The following is a 14613-nucleotide window of genomic DNA, read 5'->3' on the forward strand; positions in this document are numbered from 1 at the left end:
TATAGTTGACCTGAATTGTAGATGTAGTTGACATTATATGTATGTAGTTGACATGAATTATATATGTAGTTGACATCGATTGTATATGCAGTTTACATTATATTTTTGTAGTTGACATGAATTGTAGATGTGGTTGATATTATATTTGTGTAGTTGACATGGATTGTATATGTAGTTGACATTATATGTGTGTAGTTGACATAGATTATATATGTAGTTGCCATTATAGGTGCGTACTTGACATTAAAAAGGGAGATAGATAAATCTTGAATCTAACTCTTAACAACTAATTCCCAACTGGGGAATATCACCAAACAGCTAGAGTGCATTATGATTAAGCTTGATTCCTCAATCCAGCTCACGGTAATCCAAACCCTAAAACTTCCAATTCCGTAAACGAATCAATAATTAAGCTGGCAAAAAGTTCAAGTCCTATAACAATCGATTCTATCCCAAACTTGAAGAACCATATGAGAACAGGACTCAGCAATCTGAGAAGCAGCACCGGTGATGAGGATATTTTTGGGAGTAAAGGGTCGACGTTTTTCATTCTGCTGCAAATTAAAATACACAAATCAACCTGAAAACTAAATGTTCACTTAAGCCGTAGACAAAATCAAGTTTAGTTAGGAATTAAATTACATGATTTTGATTCGAAATCAAGCAAAACGAAGCTAAGGCAGTGAATTCTCCAACAGATCTAGCAAATTGGATCAGAAACGAAGCAAATGAAAGCAAAACTTACATATTGGAGTTGATCAGAAACAGAAACGAAGCAAATGAAAGCATCTGCACCAGCAGCTTCAGCGCGCACGAGCTCGCCTTGCTGCAGATCTCGTCGGAGACGATCTCCAGCAGCGATTTGAGCGGAGATGAAGGAGGCAGCGGAGACGCCGAGCTTGTCCTGGAGGTACTCGACGAGCTTTTGAGCGTCGGCGAGGGTGAGGTTCGAGATCTGGTCGCCGAGCTCGACGACTTTCTCCGGAGCATCGACGGCGGCGAGGGGGCGGAGGTGTGTGGTGCGGCGGCGGAGGTGTGGGGGGAGGTTTTGAGGGGGAATTTGATGGTGTGGCGGGGAAATGTGGGGGCAGGGTGAGCGGTGGAGGGAGTGGGGCAAGAGGGGGTGCGGAGGGTTACAGAGGAGAGCGCTGAAGCCATTACCGATGTTTCCAGCAACACTGCTGTCGGAGGTGGGGAGCATTGTGACTATCTGGAAAGTGTGCTTTCAACGGAGGTCTAGCTTAGAGACAGAAATGGATGCACTTGATCATGCCGCGTCTAGTGAATCTCGTCCTTCTTCTATTGCTCTGCTTTGTGATAATCGTGGAGTTGAGGAGGATAGAGATGCAAGCCTCGACAACCGACAAGTTCCATCTTTTGAGGAAATATATACATTGTGCGGCTCTGATGCTTTCTTGCCGGTTATCGAAAGGGATTTCAAGGTTTTGCTTCAAGGAAATGTATATGATAGCTTAGATATTTTGAAGTTGAGGAAGATGATGAACTCTTCTTTGTTAAAAGAGGACAGAAATGGTTTCTATGTGGATTTGCATATCAGTACTATTGCAAGTATGAATTATCGTCCAACATTGCTCGACGCAGATGCACGGTTAATCCCTCCACGGATGGACACGCGTTGTTTGAGCATTCATGGTCGCGTTGACGAGATCCTTGTTTTAGCGTTGAATTATCACGAGCCCACCTTGGTGATTTTTTGTGGAGATAATGAAGGGAGACGCTCAGCTGTTCAATGCGTGTTTGATCCAGGAGGAGATAGATCTCGTCAAGCTTATGTTATCAACGACCCTCTTCTTTGCTTCTTCGTGTTCCCACCTTGAGGACAAGGTGGATTTTAACCGTGGGGAGTTGATACGAGATATCTCCATATCTTTATATTTCGTTTTTTTCAAAAAAATTTCCACATTTTTCCACTTTCATCCGTACCAACGTATTTGTAAAATTTCACTTTTTTACCATTTTTTGTAGTGGACCGCATATTCCACTAACTCATTTCCATTCACATTTTATTATAAAACTAATACCCCATCCTTCCCACAAGAATATGTATTTTATAAATTTGTAACTTTTTTCTTTCTAATGATCTATTCTTTATTAATAATACTTTAATTGTTTTTTCTTTCTACTTCTTTCTTATTTTAACAATTGTACATTAAAATTCGTGTCCAACTAAAAATGCATACTCCCTCCGTCCATGAAAAATAGAGCACATTTGCTATTTTTGGTTGTCCATGAAAAATAGCACACATTTAAAAAAGAAAAATTTTCAACAACTTCTCTCTTACTTTTTATCCCTTCTTTCTTACTTTACCAATTCCATATTAAAACTCGTGTCTTCACAATATGTCATATTTTTCGTGGACGGAGGGAGTATTATTTTAGAATAGAGGGAATATATAAAAATAGAATCCATATTTCACTAACTTTTTCAACTAACTTTTCATTCCATTTCTTAAAACTCGTGCTCAGTCAAAGTGTGACAAAATTTATTAGACGAAAAGAGTATTTTATTCTCTCCACTTAACATAGTAGTACAAAATACGAGTAATGTTTTATAAAATCTCTTGTCAAAGAAATGGGTCATCTTCTTTGGAATGAGGGTGTAGTAATGGGTTTCTCTGTGCTCATTTTAATGTATAGCCCATGAAAAAAACTAATTTCTCAACTCTGCTAATAAAATCAACTAAATTTATTAAAATTTATATGGCATATTTATTGGACTATTTCTCATGGATGCATAATTACATGTACTTTTTCTCATCCCAGTCTTTTTATTCAACACACAGATGTCAACACAACTACATTTGAATATTTAATAGAACTCTGAATCAACACAACTATAACAATCATATAGTAAAATCAAGAAGTATATGTCAGAAATTAGACCCAAAAAAAAGGAACCATTACAACAAGAAATAAAAAGAGTGATGACAAGAATACATGAGAGTAGAGAGAAATGAGTAAGAATATACAATGGCAAATATACAATCGACACCAAAGAGAAGTACTTAATCAGACCCAGTTGCTAAAAGATCACCAAGCCACTGCGCGTCGATCGCTAAAGAATATGCCTACTCGTACACATATCACACACCGATGCCAATAATCCATCTGATACTAACCTATAACAAAATTGTACCCGTCTCGGCTGGGAGGGACATGATCAGCTAGGTGGCTCAGCAAGGAGAAGGGTGTGCCACCACCCACATGCCACGTTTCTCGCCACATGTCCATCCATCGCTACTTGAGAGGGAGTATTCCGATCAATCACGTCACCCAAACCAAGCTACCTCAACCAAAAACTTAATTAGTACTCAAGAATTCAATAGTTTGGAGGTTAATGGACAAAATAAGTACTATGTAAATGATGGTACCTGCCCATATTTGTTCCATCCCCAGCAAAATGTTTTGCCATCCTCTTTCATCAACAAAGCGAATGAAAACAATTAGTTTAGCATACACAAAACCACCATTTCTTTATGTTGAAACATATCAAAGCAGAAAATGACTATCAAGTAGCACAACTACTACTTTATTTTGATATCAAATCATTTACTAGTCCTTTCAGTGAGCCCTACTATATTACTTTGCAATTAACCGTATTGAAGTTGAGGTACTTGAGAAACAAGTTGACTCGCTAACTCAAGACTACTTTTTGTCTACTTCATATTGCTGCTATCATGTCTTAGGAAATGGAAGAAAATAATGTTGCATCAAATAGAACTCTTAGTTGTAAATTGTAATGCAAAGATTGACACACCTGTCACAACTGCACTATGGCGGGCCCCACAGGACACTGCTTTTGCATTGACGTTTTCCAGACTTGTAGCATCAAGGAGTCGAGGCAGAGTCTGTTAGCAATTCCGCAAGAACACAATGTTATTTAGGGTTGTAATTTTATAATATATGTGCAGGTTATAGAAGCACCAGAAGATTTTAACTTCCAGCCACCGAATCACACTTACTTTGTTAAAAAAAAAAATTCTAATGATATGGCATGCCAAGAAAACTGAAGTCCAGCAATTGGAAAGTGAAAGCTATTGTGCATACCTCAGCTTGATCACCACCGGTTCCCAACTGACCGAACTGGTTTCCGCCAAAAGCATAAACATCTCCATCAGCAGAAATGCAGATTGTATGCCAAAGTCCTGCGGCTACACCATCTATCTTGATCCCAAGTAATGAAGACACACAAGTAGGACTAAGCTCATCGTCTGTACTTCCTTTGCCACACTATATATCAAGGACAACGGAGAAACAACATCTATATGAGCTAAAGAGACACTACAGTCTAGATCGGGAAAAGCAGTTTGGCCAGGGGAAGCAAAAATATAAGGCTTGGTGCTAACAAAAGAAAATGCATCAAATTATTACACACATTTGTTGGAAATCTAGATGGAAGACTCAAGTCTAGAGGTAAAAAAATTATACTAACTTGCAAGTACTGCTCTAAGGAATGGATGCAGATAATTAATATCATCAATGGAATGGTCTTCCTTAACATTTACTTCAAGAATCTTGGAGCAACAACGTCTAATATATATCAACATTGAAATCTAACACTCAGGAGTAACCATAAATAACTTATACTCTCAAGTCTCACCTGCCCATATAATCCCCAACCAAAAGTTAGCAGTGCACCAGCATCTGTTGCAACAACAATTTACATCAGTCAACCATTGTCAATTTTAATACTGCACCTAAATGGAGTATTCTAGTATTTGAAATACCTGTGATGACTGCACTATGTCTACCTCCACAAGCGATTGCTTTTACATAGTTTCCGGGAACTCGAAATCCCTGGTTATCTGAACCCATGTTTCCACCAGAAAGGCCCAGAGAACGACCCTTGTTGAAGGATGAATCAATGCATGGTACAGGATGAGGAGAGGATACCATTCTAATTCGTGATCCCAAACCCAACTGCCCCTCACCTCCATAGCCCCAACCCCACACTTGTCCCACATCTGTAACTTTGACAAGCAAGACAAAATAACATCTCTGCTGATAAAGAAGCACTATATTGAAATTAAACAATGAACAAAGTGGGTACCTGACAATGCTAAGGTGTGTCGACCACCAGCAGCAACAGATGCAATCCTCATACCTGGGTTAAGAGCCACTAAACAAGGGAAAGCTGAAAGAGTTTCATCACAAGATGAGCTCTCAGCTGAATGCCTAGCTGGTGAAACACGTCTTCTTTTAGAAGTCTCATCAGCCCCTCTACCATCACTGGATTTCAGTCCATGAGAACGAGGACTTGCTGTAATAGAGTACTCTGCAATAAGTCAGTATGTGTAACTTGAATTCAGGAATTTGTACATCACTGGCCCAGAGACCATAAAGCAATACCTTGATCAGTCATTTGTGATTCCTTCTCTGTGTTTAAACCAGTGGAATTATCCCCAATGACCTTGCCAGAAGGTACACATTCTTTCCATCCCCAAGTGTAAACCTCCCCAATGACTGCATTCAACCATTCAATCATCAAGGAATTGATAAAAAAAAGTACAAAGTACATGGCTTACAAAACATCTGAATCATGAATACATGCCATGCTCTAGGAATAGGTATCCGTTTCTCCTTACTACTGAGTAAAATATTTTTAACATCCACTACTGTATAACTGCATTTGCTAGCTCAATAAGCTAAGGCTCATATAGGACACTGGATCTCCCTAAGTAGGCTAGTTAAGTTCTCTTTTCACATAAACACTTCATTTCTCTTTTTACATAAACACTTCATCTATACCTGTTGCAGAAACACAATGCGCCCAACCAGCAGCCGCTTTTGCTATTATGGCCTCTTCAGGAAGTGGGAAAGGCTCTGGCATTTCCTTAACAATATCGATGAACATAGCAGGTTATAGACAAGGTAATTGCAAAATCCAAACTGCAAGTAGAAAAAGGTATGTAACTTTCCATTACCCCATGCTTCCCAGATGTCACATAGCTTTGTCCCAAGTCATCAGTCGATCCCCATGTAATGAGTTTCCCTGAGTCTGGAAAAGGCAATGAACTTATGAGTGCTTCTTTTAATCATATGAATAAGGCAACTTTGATCAAGAAGCAAAACAAATCTTCAATACTGTTTTTCCAAAGATAAAAATTGGCATAATTTCACCAAGGAGTCCTTCATCCGCCACAAACTAATTACTAGTACAAAAAATGCTAAGCCGAAATTACCAAGAATTGAGAATTTCATTTATTTGAAAAAGAAAACAAAATTGAAAAGTAACAGAACTCTCAAACAGAAGTCAACCAATAGACCATAAAACTTTCGATGCAAAACTAACACATGAGATTAGGAAGGAAACTTCAAATCCAGAATTCAAACGGAGAAAGATAAAGTTTATTGCAGAAACAAAAGCTCCAAATCACCTGAAATAGCCATGGCGAAACCACAGCCCCCGCCACAAACATCCTTCCACGCATTCTCGCCGGACGGAAGCCGGACCACCACCGGCGACAAAATAGGCGCTCTCTGCGGCAATGCTCCTGGCAAATACCCACACATATACACCAACTTCTCCTCCATTTTCAGACCTTCACCTCCTTCCCCATCAACATTCATTCCTTTACGGCTTTACTTCTTCGGACTTGAATTGAATAAATTAATCTTCCTAATTTCAGCAAACAGCAACAAGTAGAGAAAACCAAAATCGTTGAGACTACAGAGAAATGACAAAGCTCAGCTAAGTTGAGAGGGAAAAGTGCCCTAAAGCAATGGCGAAAAAAAAAGGGAAAATGGAAAAGAAAAAAGAAAAATGGAGCATATCAATTTCGGGCAGGCAATGGTGACACGTCGGATACTATCGTGGCCTACATTCCACGTGGCTGACTGTGAGCCGCGAGATGCCTGAGCCATTCTCCTCCAGGAGTTGCAGGAAGTTTCTGGAAGGTTGGAAAGGATTTATAAGCGTCCACTTTATGAGATTAATTGAACATTCCATATTAAATATCACTCGCTCGTTTCATAATACATGACACACTTGGATAATAGTAAGAGCATTAGCAAAGGGTTACCCTACGGGACGCTCTAAACCTCGCCCTATGCACCGCCAAGTCAGTATTTTATCCTCCTACCCTTCCACCTGCAGTGGGGCGCCCTAAAGGCGGTCCTATAGGTTTCACTATTGTTTTGTTAATTAATTTAAATGTTTTCAAATATTTCAATGCAAAATAATTTTAAAATACCACGATTAATTAAAACGGTAAATCATACATTGATTAAAAAAAAATTTACACGAGTTAGAAATGAAAAAAAAAGTTACTACTCTACAAAAGTCCCAACATGCGGCGCAACTCATCGATCATCCCCTGGAGGAATTCGGCTTTGGTCGGGTCCTGACATTAAATGAGGGCGTTGTGCGTGTCCAACAACGTCCTCCGGTTGGCAACCGCTGCCAACTCCGCGTAGGCAAGTGCCGCCGGGGTCGGGATCGGCGATGGGGGGCGGCCGCGGCTTGCGAGGAGGATGTCGCCTTTGCCTTCCCCTTGTTCTTCGCAGCCTTGACGCCAATGGGACGTCGGGAAGACACCGGTGTGCCGGAACTCTCCTCCTCCCCGTACATCGTCCGGTTGAGGTCCACCGGATATGCGCCACTTTCGCTGCTTGTGTAAGCACCTGCTTCGGTGGTCCTCGTCCTCTTTGGCGCAACCGATGGCAGAATCCCGCCCTGGAACTTCTGCTTGTCCTTCAAGAGCGCCCAGATGTTGAAATGCTTGAAGTCGTCGTACATTAACTGGTACGACAACAGCGCTCTATCGCGCACATCGCTCAAGGTCTCACCGCTTCCCTGCTCCCTCGAGCACTTCTCGTACTCCGCCGAGAACAAGTTGACTTGCTTCTTCACCTGATCTCAGTGCTTGTGGAGCTGCTCCCTATGGCACTTGTACGCGCTCGCCGGTTTCGCTTCATTGTAGCGCTCGACGATGCGCTCCCAGTACGCAACCTGTTTTTTGTTGTTCGCGAATACCAGGTCCTCCGAAATATCCACCCAACACCTCGCCAAGACGAGGGTTTCATGCGGTTGGTAGTTCATCCTCCCGGGGGCGTACTCTTCATTCGTTTCTGGAGGTGGCACCTTGTACTCCCGGTGCCGGTTCCGCTTCTTTCTGGCGGGGCGGCGGCGGCGGAGGGGGCGGCGAGAAGGTACGGCGGGGCGAGTTGGAGACGGCTCCATGTCAGACAGACCGTACAAATCCGTACTGAATTCGGGATCGTACTGCGTGTTGGAGTTGAACGACCGATATTCGTCAGGGTCTGTACCCGGCCAACGTGCACCACCCTAAACATCGGACTATTCGGACTTGGGTATTCACTGAAATCTATTTATAGTGTAATTTGAGTGTGGAAAAGTGAATGGAAAGGTTACAAATGAAGGTGGGGTATGGGGTATTTATATAAATAATTTTTTCCGAATTAAAAAAAAAAACAAAACAAAAACGCGTTGCATCGTCCGCGCCATCGTCCGCGTCGCCCACAGTGGGCGGACGATGGCACGGACGATGCCCTATCGTCCGCGGACGATCTATAGGGCGCGGACGATGCATCGTGCATCGTCCGAGCACCCACAGTGGGCGGACGATGGCGCGCCCGAGGCATCGGGCGGCCAATCGTCCGCCCCATTGCGGATGCTCTAACACATAAATTTAGGAGATGTTGTTTTGTGTTAAGTGTTGAGAATGAGAGAGAACTTTTTCTAAATATAGAAATGTGACATCTTTTGTGGGATAAACTAGACAAACTAAAAAGGAAAGTGTAACATCCATCATGGAATGAAGAGAATTTTTTTTTTCATAAAAAACATTTCATTTATTTGAAAGATATAAAAAAATAAATAATTACAAAATCTAATTGAAGTTTGCTTAAGTGTTCAATGTATTCCATTTGTTCGCTATTAATCGCCATAATTTACCATTTTTGACTATTTTTAAATAGGTGTCTCACTTATTTTTTTATAACTAGTAATATTTTTGTAATGAACCCAAAAGTCAACTAATTTCTATCTTATTTATATTTTACTATGAAGGTCAGTTTTTGCCCTAACTATATGACACAATTACAAATCAGATTCAAAATATTTAATTTTTGAAAAACAAGTCCATAACAAATGAAATCCTTGTTAGAGTGGTCTTTTTTTTACGGTTCCGTCAAATAACTAACGGTTATGCCACTGTACAATTAGCGTTGACGGTTAGTTTTTTGACGGAGCTGTAAAAAACTACTATAGTAACATTTTCATTTGTTATTGACTCATTTTTTAAAAATGAATATTTTGGATCAAATTAGTATTTTTGTCATATATATAAAACCAAATCACTTTATATTTGATCATAAAAGTAATAATATTATAAAATAAGATCGCCTTCTATTATTTTTATAGTCAACTTTTTTACTTATATTTTTTAAAAGTCGAGCTAGTTCAAGTGAGCCTCTTGTTTGAAGGATGGAATGAGTAATTAATTTACTTAAAATATATGAACCCATCAGAGCATCTGTAACGCAAGTGGGCGGGCCGCATCTCGCGAGTCCCGGCCCGTCCCGAGCGTTGCACGGAGGAGAGTCACGGCCCAGGCCGGTCCCCGGGGCCGCGTTCCCGGCCTGTCGCACGTCCCGCGTCCCGGCTTGGGACGACGTTGCACGGTGACGTGCCGCAACTGTAGAGTCCCGGCCTAGCGTTACACGCTCCTCGGGCCGGGCCGCAACCAATTTTTTTTTTAATTCGAAATTTTTTTCTATAAATACTACTCCATTTTCATACACATTCAACTTCAAATCTCTTCCTAGAATTCGAAAAAATGCCTCCACGTCAAAGAATCTTCGAAGATCAAATGTCCCGGTCGTTAGCAGAGGCGCTACCGGCAATACAAGAAGAAATCAACAACGAAGTTGAACGCTACCAAGCTGTTATTCAAGCTTGGAACGAACAACAAACCCGGGTACCACGTACCCGGATGTATATTCACCGAGACCGTGAACAAGCTGCCTTGCGGCTTTTCACGGATTATTTTTCTAGAGATCCGCAATGGAGTGATCAGATGTTCCGTCGCCGGTTCCGGATGCGTAGGCCGTTGTTCCTACGCATTGTCAACGCAGTTGTAGCTCGTGACCCGTATTTCTGCCAAACTACCGATGTTGTGGGCCGGAAAAGTATATCGACGTTGCAGAAATGCACGTCTGCCATTCGTCAACTCGCTTACGGAACTACATCAGATATGTTCGATGAGTATCTCCATGTAAGCGATCCTACTGGCCGGGAGTCCCTTGCTAGATTCTGTCGGGCAGTCGTCGAAGCATTCAAGGATATGTACTTGCGAAAGCCAACGACCGACGACGTTAGGAAGTTGGTCTACATGCACGAGCGGGCCCACAGCTTCCCGGGGATGCTTGGAAGCATCGACTGTATGCACTGGCAGTGGAAGAATTGTCCAACGGCATGGAGAGGACAATACACTAGCGGGCACAAGGGCACACATCCCACGATTGTGTTGGAGGCCGTTGCCGATTGCATATTGTGGATCTGGCATGCCTACTTTGGTGTCGCGAGGTCCAACAACGACCTCAATGTGTTGAACGAGTCTCCATTGTTCAACGACTTGTGTGCTGGGCGAGCACCGAACGTAGAGTTCACGGCCAACCACCGTCGGTATAGTATGGGGTACTATCTGGCAGACGGGATCTACCCTCGACGGCCCGTGTTCGTGAAGACTATCACAGCTCCGACAACTGATCGGAGGGCAATGTTTGCCCAAAGGCAAGAGGCGGCTCGGAAAGATGTCGAGCGTGCATTCGGAGTCCTCCAAGCACGGTGGGCTGTCGTGAAGTGAGCGGCTCGTGGTTGGCAGCGGTCAAACATCGCCGACACAATGTATGCATGTATCATAATGCATAACATGATCGTTGAGGATGAGCAAGATAACGTCACTTTGTGGAGCGACGATCCGCTCGCCAGCACCGGGAGCAACTACGTTGTCACCGAGCCGCCCGTGCAGGGCCTTCCTCACGACATCCGCAATGTCATGGCCCGTTCAGCTGCGATGCGCCAAGAGGAACAACACACTCGCCTCCAAGCCGATCTAATCGAAGAAATTTGGACTCGCACCAACGTTTTCCAGCATTGACGTTATGTTTTTATATATTTTATTTTCAGTTTTAAAATATCTATGTTGTAATTTTGCAGTATTCGATGAAATTAAATTTTCCGTGTTATAAATTTCCAGCGTTAATAATGCCCTCACATCTTAGAAATTTGGACCAAGTTGGCTACAAGCTACAACCACTACAACCAATAACATCATGTAATAAGATCCTTCGATATCAATATTCAATAAGATCAAATTAATTTTAGGGCACTTGTCAACATTCATGTGGTGACACATATCTACACTGGTGTTGCCTATCATATTTATTAATTAATGAAAGGAATCTATTTAAGAATTTCCTCTACATAGAAGATTGATATAGTTCTCCCTCCAACCCTTCCAACCCACAGGAGGGATGCATTATTTCATTTGTAGTCCATCCACTGATAATATGTATACTTTTTAATTTAGGGAAAATAAAATTCTCTACTGAAGTGAGATTGATTATTCATTAATAACATTTTATTTACTTTTTCTCTTTATACTTTAGACATTGTACATTAAAACTCATGCAAATCAAAAAGTGCATACTTTTGTTAAATGAGAGAGTATATATTATTGAAGTAAACAACCAATTAAGATTTTTTTTAACTTGTGCAACATAATTAAATTACAAGGATGTGTGGAGTATTATTCACATGTATTATTAGCAGCCTGAAAACCCCACAATCTGCATAAAATTAAGCCATGTCTAATCTTAAAAATTGAGAAGAAAAAAATTGAATCTGGCAACAGTCACTACCATGTGGCAGTGGCATTGCCTCATTGGACGAGGCAATGGTATATGCCTTCCTCCTAACTCAAAATCCAGTGATACAGGTGTCGTGAGTGATACACTAAATTTAAGATCAAATAACATACTAATACTAGTAATTCAAATATCAGATTTTCATGTGAATAATCCAAAAAGAAGAAAAAAAATTCTTTCATGTGAATATTTCATTAGAATGTTAGTTGTTTTTGTCAATATATAATCATGTCTACTTGTATATATATATCTATATAGAGTCCCATTATTCACAAATCCACTCTTAAAGACCGAACCACCGAACTATACCAAATTAGGGTTTTTAAATCGAGTTTTTTATGGATGAGAGACACAAATTTATCAATTATTTTCGCCTTCATCACGAGCCTATTTTAATTCATCCGAAGGTAAATAAGTCATACTAACATGTTACGAAGATTTAACTTCATTCCAGTAGGTTTTTACTTCCTTCCAGTAGGTTTTTACTTCATTCAAGTAGGATTATTACTTCATTCTAGTACGTAAATGCGGTTTCGCCGTCGCGTGCCGTTCTTTCTCTCTACAATGTCTATCACCACCGCCACAACACTGATATGGTGTAATAAACACATGGAATGATGTAATAAATTATTGGAATGAAGTATGTGTAGAAGCATTTGAAGTCCTACTGGAATGAAGTAAAAACCTTATCCAATGAAGTAATAAGGTTTCTGAATGAAGTAATAAACGCACTTGAATAAATTGCATTTTTTAATGTAAATAAAGTAAAAACTCAGGTCAATGAATTTAAATGAAACATATGTTGAATCATTTCAAAACCTACTGGAACAAAGTAAAAACATGTTGTAGTTTCAAGGTATTACGTACGGAATGAAGTAATAAATCTATACAATAAAGTAAAATGGGCTTGTAATGAAGACCGAAAAATTTACACAGCAGCATATCTCATCAAAAAACTAGATCTAATGGCTCAGATTTGGTCTCTAGTTCGGTCTTTAAAATTGGTTCGACATTGATCACAACTCTATATATATATATATATATATATATACTCTTAACAAAAAATATAATAGTCATTTTTTTTATTTTGATTTGAAAAAAAAACATCGTCCATTTTTTCTCACTTGTCTCTCTTTTCTAATTATTTATTTTCAACTAATAAAATATTTCAATAATATTTTATATTTCTCTCCTATTTTATCAATTTTGAATTTAACTCAGGTCATTTTCCACCAAAGTTAGAGTATAATAAAACGATGTGACAAATACAAAACAAATTATGTTAATTTATTTATTAGAGGACAAATGATTGGGTCCGATGATATTTCGTCGTGGGTCACCCATTTTTGGACGGGTTTACCCGAATCAATCATTAAACCCGTTTCTTAACCACTCAATATTCAAGTGGCTTTCCGGGTACGGATCCGTATAACCACATGTTTAATTTTCAATTATTATTATTATTATTATTATTATCATAATTAAGGCTTGTTATTTAATTTAATGTTATGCCCCACCAAGTATTTGTATGTGTTCACTATTTTTGGTTTTTTGTGTTAGGCTCTAAGTGCTTTATGATATATAGTAAATTTGTGGTATTCTTTTTCTCCGTAAAAGAAACGATATATGAATCACAATTTGTTATGGACGAAATCGAATTCTCATAAGGTCAAATATTTTTAATATAGTGCCCACTTGTGATTGTGGGTGCAATTATTTTCTTTTGAAAAATATGATATGAAGTGGTTTTTCTTTATGTAGAATCCATAGGTGGGAAGTTATGAAAATTAGAGTTTTTGAACATGTTGCGTTGTTATTTATTTGATTTAATATGATCAATCCTTATTTTTCGGCACTTCTATATTAACTTGTGTTAGTTTTTGTGCCAAATAAAAGAATACTTACATTCGGGCAGTATAATATCGAATCGAAACATGTCAAATAATAGAAGAGGGTTAAAATTAATTGACAGGTGCAATAAAATACAGAGAAGATAGTATTATGAAAGTGGCGTGTGTTAGTGGTCATAATATTCACATTTCGACAATTCGAAAATTGAAAAAACAATTTGATGTTGAAATTATGCTCAATCGAATAATATGTGCTACTCTCTCCGTTCCATAATAGTGAAGTCATTTTGCCATTTTAGTACATTTTATGGTAGTGGAGTCATTTCCTTTTATAATAAAAGTCAACACATTTCTTCTCACTTACTTTACTCTCTTACTTTATTCTCTCTTCATCTCTCTACCTTTTTCATTTCCTACTTTATTCATCATTTACTTTACTCACTTAACATAAATTTTCTTAAATCGCGTGCCAAAAAAAAACGTACGTGGAACGGAAGGAGTACTTTTTAACGTGAGCAGAAGTGTGACAGTTTCAAGAAATAAATAAAGGCATTGAAAATTTAGGTGGTGATAGAGAAAAATAAAATAAAGTGATTAAGTGAGTGCGTGGATGTCAATGAGGCCTAGCTCCAGTCACAAATACTACAAACCGAGCACGGAACACTAAGCACCGATAGCCATCAGTATTTTCCGAGCAAATATTAAAAAATATCGATTATTTTAAAAGTACATTAATAACAGTAGTAATCTTCGAAAAATGATGCAATCAACAACCAATTTCTATCACGACTAAACTCAACGTAAATCATTATAAAAAGCACAATATCGTGCTTGGCAAAATTACATAATT

The 14613-nt window shown here is 39.5% G+C and overlaps 1 protein-coding gene across 2 annotated transcripts; it reads right to left on the minus strand.

Moving 5' to 3' along the window:
* Positions 1 to 2846: 2846 nt before the first annotated feature.
* Positions 2847 to 6739, minus strand: LOC121763553 (ultraviolet-B receptor UVR8-like). 2 transcript variants are annotated; one of them, XM_042159595.1, is made up of 11 exons: positions 6399 to 6739; positions 5946 to 6019; positions 5770 to 5854; positions 5371 to 5484; positions 5072 to 5281; positions 4749 to 4985; positions 4622 to 4665; positions 4069 to 4251; positions 3779 to 3869; positions 3393 to 3436; positions 2847 to 3304 (listed from the first exon to the last, which is right to left on the minus strand). In XM_042159595.1, exons 1-11 carry the CDS (start codon positions 6589 to 6591, stop codon positions 3182 to 3184), a joined length of 1398 nt encoding a protein of 465 aa, XP_042015529.1. In that variant the 5' UTR covers positions 6592 to 6739; the 3' UTR covers positions 2847 to 3181. The 2 variants fall into 2 exon arrangements, with proteins under 2 accessions (XP_042015529.1, XP_042015527.1); XM_042159593.1 differs by having other exon boundaries at positions 4749 to 4991.
* Between the last annotated feature and the right edge of the window lie 7874 nt (positions 6740 to 14613).

The sequence above is a fragment of the Salvia splendens genome, chromosome 14 (genome assembly GCF_004379255.2).
Source record: "Salvia splendens isolate huo1 chromosome 14, SspV2, whole genome shotgun sequence".
Classification (NCBI taxonomy): Eukaryota; Viridiplantae; Streptophyta; class Magnoliopsida; order Lamiales; family Lamiaceae; genus Salvia; species Salvia splendens.